Raw genomic sequence first — 22581 nt, forward strand, 5'->3', positions numbered from 1 at the left:
AAACACTTTTTTTTTATAAAATAGGGGGAAAAATAAAAAAATTAAAAAAAAAAAATTGTTTTTTTTTAAATTTTTTATCATTTGGTTTTTAATATGCGACATGTTGGTAACAGGATAGTTTTTTTTTAGTATGATAAAGTAAAAGTTAATAAACAGTCAATTAGATATAATACCAATAAAAAAACAAAATAAAATTACAAACCATTATTGTTTACAGATTCCAAGTAACATCTTTTCTTTTAATTTTCTATCAAATGATACATAAATAAATTATATTTAAATAAATGGGTAGTTAAATATAAATAGGTAGGTAAAAAATTTTAAAAAATTATTATTTTTATTTTCTAATTCTTAAATTGTTTAAAAATATAAACATGATTTCTAAAGAAGTTTTTATAGACAAAAGTTATGATGTTGCCATTATAGGTATAGGTTTAAGAGCTCCAAGTGGTAATTTAACAAAATCAATTTCAAAACCAAATGAATTATGGGAGAATTTGGTAAATGGTTTCGATGGTATTGTAGAAACATCTGAAAGATGGTCTAATAACTATGGTGTCTCTGGTGATATTGCTTCTAATTATGCTGGTCTTATTCCATTGGATGAATGGAAATCATTTGATCCAGTTTTCTTTGGTATAAATCCAAGTAGTGAACATGTAAATACAATTGATCCACAGCAAAGATTGCTATTAAAGTGTACTTGGGAAGCACTCGAAGATGCTGGAATAGATCCACTTACATTAAGAGGTTCAAATACAAGCACATTTATGGGAACAACCACCAATGATTATAGCAACATCAATTTATCACCATTTGAAACTCAAAAAAACATCTTTGGAGGAACCCCTCATTCATTGGCCAATAGAATATCATACTGTTTTGATTTCCGTGGTGAATCATTCTCAGTTGATTCTGCTTGTAGTTCATCATTAAATGCAATTAATCTTGGTTATAAATCCATCAAATATGGCCATTCTGATGTTTCTGTTGTAGGTGGTGTTAATTTAATACTTGGTATGTATATAGTTATTGAAATGTTTATTTTAAATTAAAGTATTAACTATTGTTATATTAATTTTTATAGACCCAAATGTATCAAAATCATATTCTTATCTATCAATGCTAAGTCCAACTGGAAAGTGTCATTCATTCTCATCAAATGCAGATGGTTTTGTTCGTTCAGAAGGGGTTGGTGTTATAATATTAAAAAGTTTAAATAAAGCAATTAAAGATGGTAATAATGTTTATTGTGTCATTAAAGGTTCAAGTTCAAATGTAGATGGAAGTTGTGATAAATCAAACTTTTATTCACCATCAAAGCAATCTCAATATGAAAATATTAAATTAGCTATCGAATCTACCAATGGTCAAATCAATGCTTCCGATATTGACTTTGTTGAGTGTCATGGTACTGGTACACTAACTGGTGACCCAATTGAGTTGGAAGGAATTTCAAGAGTATTCAAAGACACAAATAAACAGATTTTAATTGGTTCTATTAAATCAAATATTGGCCACGGTGAGGCATCATCGGGTGTAATGGGTATAATTAAGTGTTGCACAATGTTTAAAAACAAATCATTTGTTCAAAATATAAACTATAAATCACCAAATCCAACTATAAAATTTGATGAATGGCGTTTAAAGGTAGTAACTGAACCAACTCCATTTTCTAATAAAAATACAAATATGCTTATTAATAACTTTGGTATAACTGGTAAGTGTTTAGAGATTAGGCAAAAAAAAATATGAACCACCATATTAACATTTAATTATATAATAGGATCAAATTGTTGTATTGTTTTATCAGAATACCGTCTGGATAATTATCAAAATGAAAATATTATTAATAAAAAATATTTGGTACCATTCTCATCAAATTGTTTAGCATCATTGGACAGATATGAGCAAATTATCAGTGAAAAATTAACAGAAATGGATTTTAATCAGTTTATATATAATCAAATTAAATATAAATCAACATCACTTTTTCAAAGATCAGTTATTATTGCAAGTAATTGGAAAGAGTTTAAAGATTCAAAAAATGCAATCAAATCATCAAAAGCAAACACAATTACAAATATTGCTGTTTCAAATAAGAAGCCATTTACAGTTTTTGTATTTCCTGGCCAGGGATCCCAATATAATAAAATGGCATTAGAATTATATAACAATGAACCATTCTTCAAAAAATGGGTAGATAAATTCGATACCGAGCTATTCAAATACTATGGATTTTCTGTTTTAGAAAAGTTAAGATCAATTGATGATTCGGATACTATATCAATTCATGAGCCAATTCTTGCACAACCTTCAAATGTAATGATTCAAGTATCTCTATTCGAACTTTATAAACACTGGGGTGTTATACCAGATTTAATTGTAGGACATTCTCTTGGTGAAGTTTCAGCCTCTTATTGTTCTGGTATGGTTGATTTCGAAACATTATGTTATTTTACCTATCACAGAGCTGTATCTCAAAATAAAACAAATGGCTCTGGTAAAATGTTAGCTGTTAATATTAGCCCAGAAGAATATGTTGAGACTTATTCATCAAAATATCCATCTATCGAGATTTCTTGTTTCAACTCACCATCTTCCATTGTAATTTCAGGTAAAGAACATATAATAAATGAAATTATGGCAGATTTAAAATCAAAAGATATATTTTTCGCAAAGTTAGGCTCACTCTCATCATTCCATACATCAAGTCAAATAGTAATCAAAGATGAAGTATGTTCATTAGCTATCAAATCAAAAGAACCAACAACACCAATATTTTCAACAGTTACAACACATTTATTTAATAAAACAGCACCATACAATGCAGAATATGTATTCGAAAATATTATACAACCTGTAAAATTTACTCAAACTATTTCAAATATATACCAATATATTGAAAAAAATAACTATGGAAATGAAGTTACATTTATTGAGTTAGCACCACACCCAACATTATCTTTCTATTTAAATCAAATGAAATCAACACAATCATCATATTTTAATAATGGCGAAAAAGTAACCATTCATTCACCTTTACATAAAAAGAAAAATGATTATGATGAATTCTTAAAAACAATTTCAACACTTTATGTTAATAACTCTTTTAATATTAATTTCAAATCACAATTAACTCAAAACAACAACACCCGTGTTAGTTCAAGCAATTTAAATTGTTTGCCATTATACCAATGGGATGATAAAATATATTTCAAAGAGAATTCAACATATGAAAAAATTAAAAAAGACGGGCCTTCGATTCAACTTCTTGGTAATACAAATGAATCATCAATTAAATTATATCAAACCTTTATTGATATTAAAAAGCTACCATTTCAATGGCTAAAGGGACATCAGGTAAAAGGTAAAATCTACTTCCCAGGTGCTGGATATATCACCAATTTGTTTAATATCTACCCAAACCAGGATATTACTATTAGCTCTATGGAATTTAAAGAACCTTTGATTTTAACAGATGGCTCTACTCAATGTCTACAAACAGCAATTAGTAAACTTTCAAGAAATGAATTCTATTCAAATTCAAGTTTTAAAGATCCAACTTCAAATCAATGGGTGTTATGTTCAACTAGTAATTTTAATTTATTCAAACACGGTAATGAAATCAATAAAATCAATATTGAGGAAATTAGAAAAAAGTGTTGCCATACCAAATTATCAAAATCAGAACTTTATGAATCAATTAAAATCAAAAACGACATATCATACAAAGGATTGTTCCAAGGTTCTCAAGAGTGCTATCTTGGTAGTAACTGTTCTCTATTAACCATATCATTGAATGAAATTCAAAATCAAAAAGAATTTAATCATTTACTTGACAACAAAACTATGGAGTCATTATTTAATACTACAGTATTGGATTGTTGTTTTAATGGTGTCATAGCATTGATGAAACATCAATGTCAACTTGTATTATGCAAAATTGAAGGATTGAAATACTATTCAGCAAATATACCACCATTAAATCAATATTCTCAAATCTATGTATATTCTGAAATAAAGCCAAGGATTGAAGCACTCTCACATTCAGGTTCAGTTAAAGTAATGTTAAATGATGGCACATTATTGCTTGAAATAGAAAATGTTTTTCTTAAATCATTAACACCCATAAACGATAATACATTAATTATCCCACCTCCATCAAATGAAACTTATACTCCATACCAGCAATCAAAAGATTCAATAATTGACAAACCACAATCATTCAAACATTTATATCAAATCAAAGATATAGTAATAGATGATGATAATGAACTTATATCAAAAGAATATCTATATTCATTATTTTATTATCATATTAATCAAAGATGCCCAAATATAAATTTAAAAACATTATCAACTCTGGAATTTAATCAATTTAAAGAACTATATTTTAATCATTCATCATCATTAAATGAAAGCAAGTTTTTCTTTGTTTTTGAAATTTTAAAAAAATATAATTGTCTAGATACCAAAAAACAAATAGATGAATATAGTTTTGAAAAGAATAAAAAACACTCTAAGCTTTTTGAAAAAGCAACTAAAGTCATAGCAAAACAAGTATTCCCATTAGAAAATGATGACCCATATACAGATACTCCCCAGTCATTGTTCGAAGATGGATTATTAGAAGACTTTTATAAATTTGATTGTTTTATTCGACCTAACTTTTTATCAAGTGAGGTTGTTTTAACATCAATTAAACCAATTATTAACGAAACAATGGTATTCAGAATATTGGAATTTGGGGGTGGTGTTGGCTCATTATCGATCATGGTATTGGATAAAATCAATAAACTATTAAAAGATAACCCATCATCAAATATTGACATTGAATATACCTGGAGTGATGTTTCTGCATCATTTTTTTCAATCAAAGAAAAATTTTCAAATATCAAAGGGGTAAATATAATTTATCGTACACTAGATTTAGAAAAATCTTTAAAAGAACAAAATCTTAATCCATCCTATTATGATATGGTTATAATGTCAAATGTATTGCATGTAGTAAAACAGCTAAGATTCAGTTTAAAGGAAATCTATAATATTTTAACTCCAAATGGTCAATTGGTTTTTGTAGAGGCTCCATATAAATCTTTGTATTTTGATACCATATTTGGTGTATTCACACAATGGTGGCAATCAGATAATGAATTCAGAGAAGATAGAAGCTGTATGAAACAAGACTGTTGGTATAAATTACTAGAAGAGTGTAACTATAAAGATACAATAATGTCTGGAAATGATAAAGTAATCTTTTTAATTCAAACAAGAAAACCAAGTTTAAGTGAAATGGTATTATCAAATAAAGATTCAATGAATCAAATAGCATCTAATGATAATATTATTTTATTTGGAAACAGTAGAAATGGTATTAAAATAAATGAATCCTTTAAATCAAATCAATTATTAAGTTCAAAAATTAAACAAATGGACTCTGTTGATGAATTTAATAGTTGGATTCAAAAATCAATCGGTTCAATTAAACAAGGCAAATCATTAATAATTTTTATGAAAACAATAGACCAAATAGAAATCGATAATTTTAAAGAAATAACCCTGGAATTCATCCAAATTAATCAAATTTTACTTCAACATGAAATTTCAAACTGTTTCCAACATGTTTTAATAACTCTAAATTCAACATTAAACAACTACTTAGCATCTTCAGTTATTGGTACTGCAAGATATTTAGCAGATTACCCACAGTTAAATTTATATTCATTAGATTTTGATAATATTTCAATTGAAAATGAAAATATCCTATCTTTAATTGATATTTTAATAAACCCAACATCAAATATACAAAGGGAATTTACAATTAAAAACAATACAGTATTTTATGAAAAATATAAAAAACAATCAAAAATTAATCATTCTTTCACTTCAAAATCATTTGAAACAAATAAAGATAACTTAATGGTCCAACTCAATCAAAATTTAGAATATAAAATAAAGACTAAAAAAACAGAACTAAAACCAAATGAAATTGAAGTCAATGTCAAAGGTACTGGTATCAACTATAAAGACTATTTAATGTATATTGGCAAAATATCTAATAGTGTTGATCTTAAATATGGTAAAGAAGAAGAAAATGAAAATGGATCAGGTCAATTACCAAATATTGGTAATGACTTTAGTGGTGTTATTACTCGTTGTGGAAGCGGTGTAAAGAAATTCAAAATTGGTGACGAAGTAATTGGTTTTGCTTCAAAAACAGGTGGCTCCCACATTGTAATAGATTATAGATATGCTTATTATAAGCCAGAAAATATCTCACATGTGCAATCTGCATCTATTCCATCAGTTTATGTTACATCATTACACAGCATATTTTTTATTGGTAATTTGCAACCAGATCAAGCTATTTTAATACACTCTGCAACTGGTGGTATAGGTCTTTCATCATTAGAGCTTTTAAAATGTAAACAGCATACTGGTTATATATTTTTAACAGTTGGTTCAAAAGAAAAAGAAGAGTATTTGATTGAAAAATATGGTTCATTTATTACTGGTATTTATTCATCAAGAAATAAAAACTATGTCCACCAAATTAGAAGCAAATTAAAACAGTTGGGATGTGATGAAAATCATCAAGGAGTTGATTTAGTATTAAACACATTGTCATCAGAATATATGGATTCAAACTTCCAATGTTTAAATACTTGTGGTAAAATTGTAGATCTCTCAATTACACATTTAACACCAAACGACTATATGACAAACAATCGCTTCAAATACAACTTTGGATACAATAATGTAGAAATTGTAGATTTCTCAGGACCTTTATTTAGAAGTTATTTAAAGAAATTAGTGAAAATGTTTAATTCAAATAAATTAGAGCTAATTCCAACAGTTGAATATTCAAATATAGAGTTTAAAGAAGCAATTGAATATATTAACCAAAGACAACATATTGGCAAGATTGTTGTAGATCATGATATAGATATGTTATCAAAAGTATATAATGAACTAAAACAAAATAATTCAATCATTATGAAGAATAGCTATGATATAGCAAGATTAGATATAGGTGAAAATATTTTAGTAACAGGTCAAACAGGTATCATATTAGAAATATTAAAATGGTTAGCTAAATATTCAAATAAATCCATCAAAAATATAATTATATTATCTAAATCACCTTTAAAATGGGAATTGGAATTGTTGATCAACCAAACCAAAAACCAAAAAGATAATACAATTAATTTCCACTTTCATCAAGTTGATATAGAAAAAAGTAATGATGTTCAAAAGGTATTGAATGAATTGGAAACAAATTCAAATATTAAAAATATTGACACAGTAATACATTTGGCATTTGTCAATGATATTGGAGATTTTCAAGATGTCAATATGAATCGTTTAAATGTAGCACACGGTGCAAAAACAATTGGTGCAATTAATTTACACAATGAATCAATAAAGCGTTCATGGAAATTAAAACAATTTATTTTAGCATCATCTGTAATGTCAATTATTGGTTCACATAGACAATGCTGTTATGTTAGTGCCTGTAATACAATTGACTCATTATCAAAATATAGAAAATCATTAGGATTACCATCACTATCAATAAATTTAGGTGTAATATCATCAACAGGTTTTGTTTCAAGAAATGATGCAATTAAAGAAAATTTCCAAAGCTCTGTTTTAAGGGCTTTCTCATCCCAAATGGTTTTAAGTTCATTAGATCTTTTCATTCAAAATAATAATCATTCAAACTATTGTTTATGCGATTTCAGTTTTGAAAATATAGCTCCAAATTCAAATCTTTTTAAATTTGACTATCAAATCAATATAGCAAATAAAACAAGCAGATCCAATGACAATAGTAGCAGTAGTAATGAAAAAGCACAATCTCTATTTTTAAATAAAATTTCAGAATTACTTTCAATTGATGAATCAAAAATCAATATAGAATTTCAATTAAACCAGTTAGGTCTCGATAGTATTGTTATTGTTTTATTAAAAAACTGGATAGATCTTCAATTTGGCACCAATTTAATTTCAATCCAACAATTACAAAATAATAAAATATCTGAGTCACTAGAAATTATTAAAGGTTCAATTAAAAAAAAATAAAAAAATTAAAATAAATAACTATAGTAATTTAAATAAAGTTATAATCTTTCCTTTTAAAAAAAACAATGTATCATTAAGAATCATCTTCTAAATTAAGTCATCAGACCACACAAATGTGTTTTTTTTTTTTTTTTTTTTTTTTTTTTTAAGTGAAGATGATTTTTAATGCTGTATTAAGTCATCAGTTTGTTTATTGTGTTTGTTTTTTGTTTTGGTATGTGTTTAATACTTATATGAGTTTTACCACACTGCATACAAGTTGGGCACGGTAACGTCAATTCGTATGGGATTAGCGTGTCTTTCCTTGATGTTTTTTAAACCTTTTATGTATTCTAAAGTAGCTAGCTTTGTCCATTTTGAGGTTAGATTCTTATAATCGAGTTCTTTTATTGCCTAAGGGGAGCAATGATACCAGCCAAAAAAAAAAAAAAAAAAAAAAAAATCTTCTGGGTGATTTTCGCAGAAAAACAAAAAAAAAAAATATTCAGAGCGGGAATCGAACCCACGACCTAATCCGTGTTAAGGATTCGTGATAACCAACTACACCATCCGAACATTTAGATGAAAATTAAATTTTTAAACTAAAATCTGGCATCAAAAATATTAAATTGAATTTCATAAACCTGAAAGTAAATAACTAAAAAAAATTATAAAAATAAATTAATAAAAGTCGTGTTAACCTTTGCAGTCTTCATATTGAAGGGGTAAGGCAAAAATTCATGGTTAGCAATTAATACAAAAAACTGGCATCAAATATAATTTAGATCATCAAATTAGCATTTAAACTTTTATATATAAAATTATAATAAATATTATAATATTTAAAGTTATTAAATATTATAAAATTAAATAAATAAAAAAAAATAAAAACAAAAATTTATTTTATCTATTTATTTTTTTAAAAAAAAAAAAAAATTTTTATTTATTTTTATATAAAAATATTAATAAATAAAAAATATATTAATATATTAATATATTAATATAAAATATATTAATATAAAATATATTTTTTATTTATTAATATAACTTGTAGACTTTATTGCCAAACCTTTAAACAATCAAAATCACCCGGGTAAAACGAATACACAATACAAATAAAAAACTCCCAACAAGTTTTTTAAAACACAAACCAAAACACAATAACACAAAAACAAATAAAAACTTACTGAAAAGTTTAAATATTTGTATACCAAATTAAAACACAAACCAAATATATATATATATAACACAACAAAAATAAAAAACTCTTAACAAATTTTTTATTGAAGAAAATAAAAAGCCGAGCATCTGCTAGGCTATTGAATTCCTGATAGCTTAATATTTCTTAATTAATATTTTTTTTAAAATTTTTTTATATGCAGCAATGAAATGTAAATATTTTATGGGAATAACTAAACAGTTCTAGCTATTTTTTAATTAATTTTTTTATAAAAAAGAAAAATTGTGTGTGGTGGGGTTTTAATTTAATTTTTTTAAAAAATTTTTTTTCAAAATTTTTTTTTTTTTTTTTTTTTTTTTTTTTCCAAACATTCTTTATAATTTCAAAATAACAGAAACTAATAAAAATAATTAAAAAAACTATTAAAAAAAAAAAAAAAAACCTATTAAAGGTGGAGATTATAGGGATGAGCCAATTAAAAGCAACACAAGCTTGGTATGAAAAATATAGAAGTTTTATAAAGTAGTCCACAAGAGATACTACAGCCACTCGTGCCACTAGTGCCACAGTTGATATGTAAGAGATTAAAAGAAACGAATAGACTAACTGGTAAACTCATAAAAGAAGGTTTTCATTTTATACTAATTCAGACAACAAAAAGAACAATTTTCAATCAACCAATAAACAAATATAATAAATAGATTAAATATATTAATATCTTTATCTAGAAATTTTATTAATTTTAATAAATAAAAAATTATTTTATATTTTCTATCTAGAAATTTTATATTTTTTTAAAAGGTTTAAAATTTTATTATTTATAAAATAAAAGGAATACATAAATTGTGTGACCATAATCAATTAACCCAATTGCGATAATTGTAATGATGGAAGCAATTCAAATAATATTTTTTTTATATTATAAAATTAAATAAAAATATAAGTGTGGAAAAAATTACAGAAGTTCTCTTTTTTTGCAAAGATGATTATTTTTTTATAAAAATGATAAAATTTAAATCGGTTTCAATTAATTTATTTGAATACAATTTATTTTTAGAGAAAATTTAACAATATCTTCTATGATGATGACTAATATCGATATATATATTGATAATGTTACTGTTACCATCACCCCATGGATAAAAAAACCCAAACCAATAGCCACACTCAAACCAATAGCCACACCAACATCAATAACCACACCCAAATCAACAGCGACACCCACATCAACATATTACTTGAAATACAGGTTCTAAATCACTAGATTTACAAAATAAAATAGTTTAAGTTAGTAAATTGTTTCAATTTTCTACAAGCTTGTTTTTGTTTTATGAAATTTTGCTAATTTCTTACTTGTAGGTTTTATAAATTTTATAAACAAAATTTTTATATTGTTATTTTTGATGGGACTTGTTATGTTTTATTAAAACTATTTATGTGAATGTGTTTATTGATATTTGAAAAAAAATATTATAAATTTTAAAATATATATAAAAATTATTTATTTGTATTTAAATTTTTAATTTAAAAATTTTCAAATTTTTTTTAATTTTTAATAATAAAAAAAACATTGTTTAAAAATTAAAATACCATAAATTAAAAAAAAAAACTAAAAGATAGTTTATAAAAAGAATAAAAATTAATATATTTCCATGTGGTGGTTAAGGCATACTGAGAGATGCAGTATAGATTATTAACCACTACGGGTGCTTAGTTTAGGCATGGTAGGCTCTAATATAACTAACCTCCCCGCGGTATCTTTTTTTTTTTATAAAAACAAAGGCAAAAAGTATAAAATAAATAAATAAATTAATTAATGGTATTTATACCATTTCATTATCATTAAAAATTTATTATAAAATCTTAAAATCATTTTTTTTCTTTAATTTTGGGTATTATTTTTTTTTTTTTTAAAAAAGTTTAAAAAATTATTAATCTGACTGAATAGATTTTTAAATAATAATAAATAATAATTTAATTTTATTTGATTATAATATAGAAAAATGAAATATTTCATATTAAAAAAATATTTATTTATTTGTATATTTTTAATTTTATAGAAGTTATATTATTATTAGTAAAGGGTGTATATTTATTTGATCTGCAATAGTAGCACTTGGCAAGGACTGCCTTTGGTTTAGCCCTATATTGATTTTAACTATTAATTATTATAAAATGTTTTAATATTATCTTTCTTAATAACTGAAGACTGATTATTGATTTACTGAGTATATTCTATTATTATTTTTATAAAAATAATAATAGATGACTTTAATTTAATATTTAAATATATAGTTGTAAGACCCCCAACGGATTGACCTATTGTATTCAACGATGTTAATCCAATTGAATTTGAAGTTGTTACACCTGCTTCTGATTGACTACCTCCAATTGTATTTGCTGTGGTTAATCCTGCTACAGAGTTTACACCCGAAATGAAAATACTCGATGCACCATTTGTAGTTAATTCACCTACACTTTGTCAATCCAATTGAATTTATTAAACCTGCTACTGATTGACCACCACCGATTGTATTTGAAGTTGTTAAACCTGTAACGAAATTTGCACCCGAAATTTAACCAACATTTGTATTTGAAGTTATTAATCCTGCTACTGATTGGCCACCTCCAATTGTATTTGAAGTTTTTAAACCAGTTATTAACTGACCTGTTTCAATTGAGCTTGCAGTAGTTATTAACTGGTCAGTTGTTTCTGCGACTTTGTGACTTTTTATGATAGTTATTGCTATTAATTTTGAGATTATTATTATTGATCAATAGTTGGTGGTTGGATTGGTATTATTATTACTTGTGAATAGTATAAAATCTTTTAATAGGTTCGCTGTGCATTTGGTAAACATTGGCTAAATCTTTTAATAGGTTCGCTGTGCATTTGGTAAACATTGGCTAAATCTTTATATAATTGATTAAAATCCTTTCATTCATGATATCGACGACAGCAGATCCTGTAAGGGTATTGAGTGGTTTTAATTGGTAAATCTGTCTTTTGAAAATTAATAATTTAATTTAATTGATGTTAGTAATTCTGTTTCTATTTTCTTTATTTCTTCAACAATGCCAATTTCTATATGTGTGTGTGGGATTGTTGTTGTTGTTGTTGTCGTTTTAAAATAATATATTAATTTACCTACTTTGAAAAGGGTACCCACGCTAGATGGTCTTTTCACTTGTTATCAAATGCGAAACAATTATATCTGTAAAAGAAATAAATTATATATATTAAATTATTTTATTATTTTTTTGATTTTAAAAAATTTTATTTTTTTTGAATTAAATTTATTTTTTTTGAATTAAGTTTTTTTTTTTTAAAAAAAAAAACGTCCACGGTTTTTATCATTTTTTTTTTTTTTATTTGCAAAAAAATATATATATAATTTTTTATAATAAAAAAATATATATCTACAGATAAATTCATGACAGACAACACCTTTTTTAAAATTTTAGTTTAAATAAAAAATATTAAATATTATTTAATAAAAATACAATTAAAGTATTGTATTAATGGTTTTTATTTATTATAATTAAAAATACACGATTTATATGAAGGATTTTTTTAGGATCGAGTTTTAGGAAAAAGGATCCGGATTTTCATTAGAAAATATAGGATCAATCCTAGTTAAACCTCGATCCGATACTAAAGATATTCCAACCAAAATCTAATAACATCAACAAATTAAAAAAAAATAGAAGATATCAAATTTACTCCTATCAAACCAAAAAATGAAGAGAGTGAAGAGTATGAAGAGTATGAAGAGGATGAAGGGTCATTCATTTTTGAAGATTCAATTGAAGAACAAACAAATGAAGAACATTATGAAATTTGTGAAACCTCAGAAGATGAAATGGAACAATCATATAAAAAATATGAAATATCATCATTTTCTAAAGAAGAAATCGATGGTTTGTGTAATGAAATAGATGATTATGATATTGTTTTATCAATATGTATGAGATATATTAAAGAAGAATCAAATAAATTTATAGATTTGGTAGTTTCAGCGAAGAACAAACCTGTTTCGTGCTCTTATCAATCATTTATACAAAGCTCAGAAGAAAATAAACAATTGTTTTGGATTCAAACGCAACAAAGTCAGTTCGAAGTTAAACAACTACGACAAGAGGTAGATAAGTTACAAATTTATCAAATATAGCAATTACACACTACAACAATTATATATTTAACAATCCAACAAAAATATTGGCCCCACATAGTCAAATTAAATTACAGGAACTCCAATATAATAGTTTAAATATTAATTATTATTTATATCAAAATGAAATAGAAGAAAAATACAATTTTCATTTAATTAAATTAAATCACCAAAAAAAATATTTAAAAATATATTCCAACTTTATAACTATCAAAAATGAAATTGAAATAATTGACGATGAATTATTTTTTAATTATTTTTCAACAATAATGAAATATACTTTTAAATATAAATCATTTATTCAACTCTATTCTCACAATAAAAATTATTATTTATGGAAAATTGGTGAACAATTCTTTAAATCCCTTCAAATAAAAAATAAAAAAAGCAAAGAAAGAATTAATAAATTTAACAATTTAGTACAAAATATTGGATTTGATAATATAGCTAATATTTTTATTAATTTAAAATAAAATAAAATTTTATTTAATTATTATTATAATTTTTATTATAATTACTATTATTACTTATAACAACTATTTTACAAAGTCCAGAAATTTCAAAAATCTTAAAGGGTGGAGCCAAAAATGAAAAAAAAACAAAGATGATAAGAATATTAAAGCTCAAGACAGAAATAAAATAAAATCTTACGCCAGATAATATATCAAATTTTATGACCATCACAAATAAAGAAGCTCCGGCAGAATTATTAGAATATTTAAGAAATTTTATGACCATCACAAATAAAGAAGCTCCGGGAGAATTAATAGAATATTTAAAGAAAAAAAACAGATGCAAAAGAAAAGATTCATCATTCTTGGAATAATGGTTCATTTTTTGCCCTTATAAATGAAGCAAAGAAAAACATTAGAGATTTATGGAAACCAAAAGACGGATGTTTTACAGCTTTAAGATATAATAATTATAATAATCAATCGGGATATAATAATCAACAAAGATATAATAATCAACAAAGATATAATAATGATAATCAGCAAAGATAGTACTAAATATCCAAATTACTTAAATAAATAGCAATTGCGATTGGAAAAAGAGGTTGTTCAAGATTTGGTTTTTAATAAATTAGCTTTTAAACTTACTGTTGAGGAAGCCACAAAATTTACAGAATGGTTTTTTTTGGACAGAGAATCTTTTTATTCTTATATAAAACCAAATTATATGAACAATAATGAACTATCCACTTTAGTTTTACCAAAAACACCTGTAGCTAAAGAACCACCATCAAAATCATCACAGCCAAAATCTAAAGAATCACCAAAAGCACAGTCTAAAAAATCAGAGCAAAAATTTTTGAAATCGAAAAAACGGAATAAATATTGTGACAATATTTTTTATTTTTTTTATTTTAATTTATACCAATATCTTGTAATATGATTTATTTTACGGGTCCTTATATAAATATTGAATATGTTATTCAATTCCTGAACCTTTACCATATATTCTATTTCTTTTTTCGATAATTGACTCTATTTCATCTCTTAACGGTATGTGTGTCCTCTTTCTTCTGTTGTCGAATAATACCCTGTCTTCTTCAATAAAAGGTTTGATATCATCCACCTGTACTACTCTATTACCACTTTTAATGTAAAGTAACTTTTAAAGTATAAATAAATTAATAAACAATAAAAACAGAAAAAAAACTATGATTTTTAAGTTTATTGTAAAATTGAATAAAAAGAAAATACCAATTTTCATTTTTTTTTTATTTTTTGTTTTTTTTATTTTTAAAAAAATATTTTTATTTAATTTTTTTTTTATTAAATTTTTAATATTCACATCATAAAAAAAAAATGTAAAAAGAACTTACTCAACATGACAATTATTAAATAAATATATAATCAAATAAATAAATAATCAAAATATTAAATAATTTTAGTTTTTTTTAAGCTAATTTTTTTGTTTAAATTGAACAGTTGGCATCATTTATTTTTTTTTAGAATAAATCAGATTTCAATGATTTATAAAATTAGTAATTTTCATTTTTTTTTTAATTAAAAATGTAAATTTATTAGTTCATTATCCAAATATATTAGCCACTCTTTATAATAATAAAAAAAAGTGTGGTGGGGTTATAATTTAATTTTTTTATTTGGTGTTTGTGTTTAAAAAATAAACAGATGATCACTACTTTTATGATAGCTACAGATTAAAAATTTAATAGAATGTACAAAAAAGGGAATACCGAGTTTGGATCTAATCTATTATATTTACAAAAGGAAATAATAATTAAAATGAATTAAAATTTTTTTTTTTATTTCATTTTCTAAAAAATGGGTAATTTTTTTTCAAAAAAGGTAATTATCTCTTATATAACATACATTATAAACAAAATAAATACTAATTATAGTTTTATTTAGGATTCTATTTTTGAAAAAAAAGTAGTAGCCATGGAATCCAAAATTAGTATTTTGGAGACCAGAATTAATAGTTCAAAGAACTATCATTGTAATAATTATAATAAAATTATTATTTATTTTTTTATTATTGAATTATTTTTAGCAGCTTTTTTATATGAAAAGTTTGCTTTATCAAGTGACACTTTGTCTGAAAAGGCAATTTGTTTTATTTTTTCGTTATTAACCTCAATGATGTAAGTTTTTCATTTTTATATATATTTTTCTTTATATTTGTTTATTATAGATATTAACATTTATATTATCATTTTAGAATCTATTATTCAGCAAAGTTATATAGATTGTCATTTGAAATATTAATAAAAAAAAATGAAAAAAAATTAAAAAATTTAAAAGATGGTCTTGAAAAATTATTTGAAGACAGAAAATTTGAAACAGATTTTGAAAGAACTAAAAAACTTTTAGAAGAATATGAACGTTTCAAAAAAAATAGTAGGTATCAAATAGTATTCATTTAAATATTATATCTGTAGTAATGTAGTGTCTAACTACTTTTTTAGATTTTAATAATAGATACAACCCAGATCTTCAACATAAACCACCATAAAGACCACCAATAAAACCACAATTTCAACATATCTTAGTAGATATAACATAGATAATAATTGATAAAATAAAATTGAAAAAAAAATGATTTATAATCAAAAAAAAAAAAAAAATTAGAAACTGTTTAATAGAAACTAAAAAAGAAAAAGATTAAGAAGAATTTATCAAATATATTCAAAATCCATGAAGGTAAAGATCCAATCAAAGTAAAAGACCTTCAATTATATCAACACCGATGAATTTTTTCATTCTAATCAACTATTTGATGAATATCGGACATTGTTCTGGCCAAGCAACTATGGTATCATCGAATGGTTTTAGATATGGAAAGATTTAGTGGTTCCTATCCGGCAGCTTCCAAAAAACTTTAACAACTTGGCACAAGTTCTTAGTAAATCCGTAATGTCCAATTATATAGTTGTGCTTTCAATTGATAGTTTTAGATGACCACCAGGTTAAAATCATGATTAATCTGCCGCTTTTATTTTTATTTTAAATTATTTAAATTAATAAAATAAAAATAAAGATAGATTCTTTTTATAAAATTTTTTCAATAAAAGTTTGAAATTAATTTAAAATTTCACATTCATTCCTAATTTAAAAAATTTTTAACATTTTCTTTAATTTTGAAAAAGTCATCATTAACATAAAATACAAAAAAAGTTAAAACAAATAATATATATATCGCCTTTGGAATTTTATAAAAATAAAAATTACCTTATACTTTGATTTTTTATAAATTTTTTATTTAGTTTCTTAAGGATCTTTAAATTTATTTATAATTCTACAAAAAAAACAAAAAGAAAAAACAGAAATTGAAATTTAACTATTTTACAACAATTGGATTGGTAAATTACCAAAATACTGGATAACTTCTCTTTCTTGCAAAATTATTAACAATTAAAGCAGTCAATAACATTATAAGAGCACCGCTTGTAACAGGGACTAAACAGAAATAGAATCCTCTCCAACGTTGTTCAGCAGACATAACCCCAATTAATGCAGTGGCACCACCAGGTGGATGTAGTGTAGTGGTTAATTGCATGAATGCAATGGATAAACTGACTGCTAAAGCACAGGCAACTTCAAAATTAGCATTGGTATATACAAGGGCCACTCTTATAGCCATACCGATAATAGACGAAAAAAGATGACCAAATATCAAATTACGTGGTTGCGATAGTGGGGCTTTGGGTGCTGCAAATATTAATACTGCTGATGCTGCAAAGGAACCAATTAACATTAACATTTCTCTATCTATCATTACTCTATAATGAATTAATGCTAAAACCAATATACCAATAAAAGAAGACAACCAACTCCATCCAATCTCCTCTAAATCAGGTCTTGGTGGTGCTTTTTCATATCCTTTCCATTTTTTAAAGTAGTTTATAAAATAATCTTTAATTTTTGTTACTATTCCCTTTTTTTTATTACTATTATCATTTTTATCATTATCAAGGGATATTCCTGGTGTAACTTCTTCTTTTATTTCTATACCTGAGCTTTCCCCACTATTTGATTCATATGGGTGGTGATTATCCATTGCTTTTCTATTTTCTAATTCTACTTCCTCCATTTTTATATTTAAACAATTAATAAATTTTTAAAAAATATTTTTTTTTTTTTTTTTTTTTTTTAAATTTAAATTATCTAATTTTGGTTATATTATTAATTATTAATTTTTTAGGTATTGTTAATTATAATTTTTTGTTATATTTATTAATATAAAAAAATAAAAGATAATATTATAGAGATATTATTATTTAAAATTTTAAAATCTTTTAAAATGATTTGTTTTTTTTTTAAATTTGTTTATTTTTATTTATTTATATTTAACATTAATTAATAAAAACAAGAACCATTTAATTTTTTTCCCATTTTTTTTTTTTTTTTTTTTTTTTTTTTTTTTTTTAAAAAAAAAATTAAATAATTTAAACAAAGATGGGAATTAAAGTAATAAGTGATCATTTTTATTGATTGGATTATTATTAATAATAAACTCTATACTTCATGGTAATTTTCAGATTTTCATACTTATGAAGTTCTATTTTAAAATTTTATTATAATTTATAAAAATTTTTTTTTATAAAAAAAATTTTTCCTATGTTTAGGTCACGCAACACCCCACTATTTTTAAAAAACACCTCTGGAAATTCTGACCTAAATTTCCCGTTTTTTTTTTAAAAATATAAACAAAGTTTTTGAACCATTTTTTTTTTTTTTTGTTGGGTTATAAATCGGTAATAAAAAAATTATAATAAAATAAAAAAAATAAAAAAAAAAAAAAACAAAAAAATGGGCTAATTTAAATATTTATTATTGTTATATTAAATTATAATAATTTATTTTTAAAAAAAAATAATTAATTAATATAAAATTTTTTTTTTAATTAATTTGATTTAATTTATTATTTTTGTTTGATTTTTTGATTGTTTAATTGTTTGGATGTTACATGTTTGTATAATCAATCAAACATATTTTAGGAGCTTGGTTTTCAAGACAATACATATTATATTGAAAAGCCGCAGGAGAGTATGCTACTGATGATATTGATGGGATTATTAATTAGGTAATTTGAATTCCAATGGGCAAATTTACCATAAAAACTGATGGGTCTAAATAAAATAAAATTATAATTATAAAATTTATTTTTTTCATTTTGAAATTTTATTCCCACACCTATATTTTTTTTTCCTTTTCAAAATAATATTACCTTCACAAAAAAATAAAAGATAATCAAAAAATATTTGTTCTATATGTACCTATGTTGATGTTTATAAGTAATTAATTATATATCCCTAGTATAGGTCTATTCAATAACCTTATAATTTCAGGCAATAATAGAATGTTTATATTTTTCGACATAATCTTAGATATCATTTTAATAGATGATCAATTTTTAGAGGCCATAAAGAAATAATGTTTCAATTAATGATACAACTCCAATTAACACTTTGCTCAAGATTTAGATACACCAAAAACATTATATAAGAACTGTGATAGATATGTAAAAATAATGTTAAGTAACTCTGGAATATTCTTTATTTTTAATGATATATCATTAAGTCATCAGTATTTTTGTTTATTGTTTTTTATTTTGTATTAGATATGTTTTATACCTGAATGGATTTAAGTTTATATCACCATGAATTTAAGTTTGTACAGACTCTGTACTACAGAGTCACATCAATTGGTGTTTGATTCTGAAAACTTGAATATATACCCAGATCCAAACCCTGGTAGCTTGTAAAAACATAATCTTTTCAGCTGTTAAACTGATATCATTTTAATTGATATGATTTTGTGCTACAATTACTTTAACATTGCATTACTACAAGATGTACCATTCTCACTACCATCATCTGTTACAACATTTGATTCAAAAAATAAGTATTTTGACCCTTATTTAACTGAAGGGTGTAATATTTAAAGAATAAATAAAAATAAAAAAATAAATTATTTATTATAAAAAAAAAATTTAAAAAAAAATAAAATTTTATTATTAAATAATAAATATATTGTGATTGATGTTTATTATCTAATAGGGGAAAAAAGTGTTTTTTTATAAATTATAAATGAGAAATATATAAATAGCAGTGGAAAATGGGTGAAAAAATTATTGTAATTATTAAAATCTAATAAATGACTGTAATATTCCCTTTTAAATAAAATTAAGATAATTTTCTCAAAGGTTTTATTTAAATAATTTTAACTATTTTTTTATTTATTTTTTATTTAAAAAATAATTTAATAAAATATGTATTAAATATTTTTGTTTATAAATATATAAAAGATAACTAGTTAAACAATAGATAAATTATTATAATAAAAAATATAACTATTCATAAAAAATACAAATTTTTTAATTTAATAATTGTGGAATCGAAGTTAAAGAAAAAAAAAATTAATAAAATTAAAATAAAAATAAATTTTCAATCTTTTTTTAACTAAATAATTTTGATAAATAGAAAATTATTATATATTCATCAGAATTAAACTTATAAATTATTAAAATATATAGAAATAATATTTGAAATTTATTAATCTTTATTTTTTTAAATCTTTAACTTAGTATTCAGGATATCATTTAAAAGAGAATTTAATGAATTTTTCAAATCAAAATATAGATTTAATTAAAAATCTAAATTTAAAAATATAAAATTAATAAAGTCTATATAACTATTACAAATTAAATTAAATATAAAATATCTCACATATTATAACAATGAATATTTTTAATTTTTTTTTTTTTATAATTTATTAAAATTTTTAAATTTCATTTTTTTTTTTTTTTTTTTTTTTTCATTTATTAAAATTAAAGCTTTCATTCACACACACACTCGTTTTTTTAAATCCAGCTTATATTATTTTTTTTTACATTAAACCATATAATTATTTTTTTATTTTTTACACCTATATACATTTTATTTTATTTTAATTAATTATTTATTTTTTAACAAAAATGGATCAATTAACTTTCGATATTTTATATTTATTTTTTGTTTTTTGCTTTTTTACTATTTGGTTTGGTTCAATAATATTCGAAAAATCCAATTACACAAGTTGCAAAAACTCTACTATGAAAGGTAAAAAATGCGATTACTGTATCTCTAATGACGAATTCATAGAAAATCAAGAAAAGCTACGTCAAAGATTTGCACAGATACACTATAGACCATATTATCAGCGACAATATCAGTTATATCAACAGATGCTAAATCAACAAGAACAAGAACGTCTAATGCTTGAACAACAAGAACAAGAACGACTATATCAACAACATCTAATAGTTCGAAAACTTTTTAATAAACATTATCAGTTGCAATTACAACTAGAACATAACCATCGAAAAGAACAAAGCCCAGTTAAATGAAAATTTATCAACACTATTTAAAGCTAGAAACTTTTAGATAATCAATTATAACTATAATTTTAAAAAAAAAAAAAAAAAAAAAAAAAAAAAAAAAAAAAAAAAAAAAAAAAAAAAAAATAATAATATTAGATTTTAGATTCAAAACATTCAATTTTATAATTTAAAATAATAATAATAATAATAATTAGTTCAAAATATAATCAAAATAGTATTAATATTAAAATAGACTCAGCTTTATTTAAACCAACTTAAAAAGATTTAAACTAGTCAACCCAAATGAAACTTTTCAATCTAATCACAATATATCTATCAAATTTCTCTGGCCAAGTAAATATGGTAGAACATCAAATAATATTAGATAAAGAAAAATATTTAGTTGACCCTATTTTAAGTTTGGTATAGAATGCAAAATCTAGGAAACATAACCAACTTTCGAACAACCATGATCAATCAAATTACCATGGCACCAAAACATATATTGTATACCATTTCCAAAGTTTATTACTGGTTTATTTAATTAGAAACAGTATTCAAAATTATTTTCTGCTCCATCAGACATATCGAAAATAATTTCAGTGGGATACTGAAACATAATAAAATTTTTAAAATAAAATAAATAATATAAAATTTGATTAAAAATAATAAAAATAGTTTTATAAATAATAATAATAATAGTAATAATAGTGATATTAAAAATAATATAGTTGCAATGAAGAAATGTTAGAACAACAACGTGTTATATTTAAAAACAAATTTAAAGAGATTATAGTAGATGAAATACCAGTTGTAGATGTACCAAGTCGAAGTGGTTATGATATGTGTATTAAAGTTAAACCAGGTAGTAATCCAATTAAAAGAATAGCCTAGAATCATACACCTGAAGTAAAAGAGAAAACATTTAAAGAAGTAAAGAGATTATTAAGCAAAGGTATTATTGAAGAGTGCGAATCAGATTATTGTTTAATACCGTTTTAGGTTAAAGATCCTAGTGGTAAAGAAAGATTAGTTTTGACTTTAGGTCAATTAGCGAACAGACAATCGAGTTTGCTTTTCCCATGTCAAATATCAACGACATGTTTTCAGACAAAATGGTTAAGAGTATACCGTGCAAAAGAACATTAACAGCAGTGAAAGCAGCAAAGCTTTTTTGGGGTAATATAGTTTGCGTTTATGGTTTACCGTTATCAATCGTTAGTGACAATGACAAATTATTTAAATCAGATTTATGGAAGAGTATAATGGCAAGCACAGGTATTAAAATGAAATTAACAGCTCCGGGTCGTCCACAAGCAGATGGTCAGTCGG

The 22581-nt window shown here is 23.5% G+C and overlaps 6 protein-coding genes across 6 annotated transcripts; 5 read left to right on the forward strand and 1 right to left on the reverse strand.

The window, feature by feature from the left end:
- The first annotated feature begins 324 nt into the window (after window positions 1–324).
- On the forward strand, window positions 325–8130 carry DICPUDRAFT_48793 (uncharacterized protein). Its single transcript, XM_003289685.1, has 3 exons — window positions 325–1017; window positions 1088–1720; window positions 1787–8130. Exons 1-3 carry the CDS (start codon window positions 375–377, stop codon window positions 8086–8088), a joined length of 7578 nt encoding a protein of 2525 aa, XP_003289733.1. The 5' UTR covers window positions 325–374; the 3' UTR covers window positions 8089–8130.
- A 4980-nt stretch (window positions 8131–13110) lies between these two features.
- DICPUDRAFT_154182 (uncharacterized protein) lies at window positions 13111–14423 on the forward strand (the record flags this gene model as incomplete). The annotated part of the gene is made up of 2 exons (XM_003289686.1): window positions 13111–13357; window positions 14212–14423. The coding sequence occupies 2 exons, from the start codon at window positions 13111–13113 to the stop codon at window positions 14421–14423; spliced, it is 459 nt and encodes a 152-aa protein (XP_003289734.1).
- Window positions 14424–15710: 1287 nt separating this feature from the next.
- Window positions 15711–16414, forward strand: DICPUDRAFT_80509 (uncharacterized protein; the record flags this gene model as incomplete). The annotated part of the gene is made up of 5 exons (XM_003289687.1): window positions 15711–15734; window positions 15798–15885; window positions 15940–16030; window positions 16108–16286; window positions 16368–16414. The coding sequence occupies 5 exons, from the start codon at window positions 15711–15713 to the stop codon at window positions 16412–16414; spliced, it is 429 nt and encodes a 142-aa protein (XP_003289735.1).
- An 839-nt stretch (window positions 16415–17253) lies between these two features.
- On the reverse strand, window positions 17254–17946 carry DICPUDRAFT_36244 (uncharacterized protein; the record flags this gene model as incomplete). The annotated part of the gene is made up of 1 exon (XM_003289695.1): window positions 17254–17946. One exon carries the CDS (start codon window positions 17944–17946, stop codon window positions 17254–17256), a length of 693 nt encoding a protein of 230 aa, XP_003289743.1.
- A 2919-nt stretch (window positions 17947–20865) lies between these two features.
- DICPUDRAFT_154186 (uncharacterized protein) lies at window positions 20866–21276 on the forward strand (the record flags this gene model as incomplete). Its single annotated transcript, XM_003289688.1, has 1 exon — window positions 20866–21276. The coding sequence occupies one exon, from the start codon at window positions 20866–20868 to the stop codon at window positions 21274–21276; it is 411 nt and encodes a 136-aa protein (XP_003289736.1).
- A 717-nt stretch (window positions 21277–21993) lies between these two features.
- On the forward strand, window positions 21994–22143 carry DICPUDRAFT_154187 (uncharacterized protein; the record flags this gene model as incomplete). Its single annotated transcript, XM_003289689.1, has 1 exon — window positions 21994–22143. The coding sequence occupies one exon, from the start codon at window positions 21994–21996 to the stop codon at window positions 22141–22143; it is 150 nt and encodes a 49-aa protein (XP_003289737.1).
- Window positions 22144–22581: the final 438 nt, after the last annotated feature.

The sequence above is a fragment of the Dictyostelium purpureum genome, assembly GCF_000190715.1.
Source record: "Dictyostelium purpureum unplaced genomic scaffold DICPUscaffold_189, whole genome shotgun sequence".
Classification (NCBI taxonomy): domain Eukaryota; phylum Evosea; class Eumycetozoa; order Dictyosteliales; family Dictyosteliaceae; genus Dictyostelium; species Dictyostelium purpureum.

Excerpts from the sequence above, each read along its gene's own strand:
- DICPUDRAFT_48793 (XM_003289685.1), top strand. The coding sequence starts at position 375 with ATGATTTCTAAAGAAGTTTTTATAGACAAAAGTTATGATGTTGCCATT. Across the intron at positions 1,018-1,087 it reads TGGTGTTAATTTAATACTTG|ACCCAAATGTATCAAAATCA; the intron begins GTATGTATATAG and ends TAATTTTTATAG. Across the intron at positions 1,721-1,786 it reads TAATAACTTTGGTATAACTG|GATCAAATTGTTGTATTGTT; the intron begins GTAAGTGTTTAG and ends ATTATATAATAG.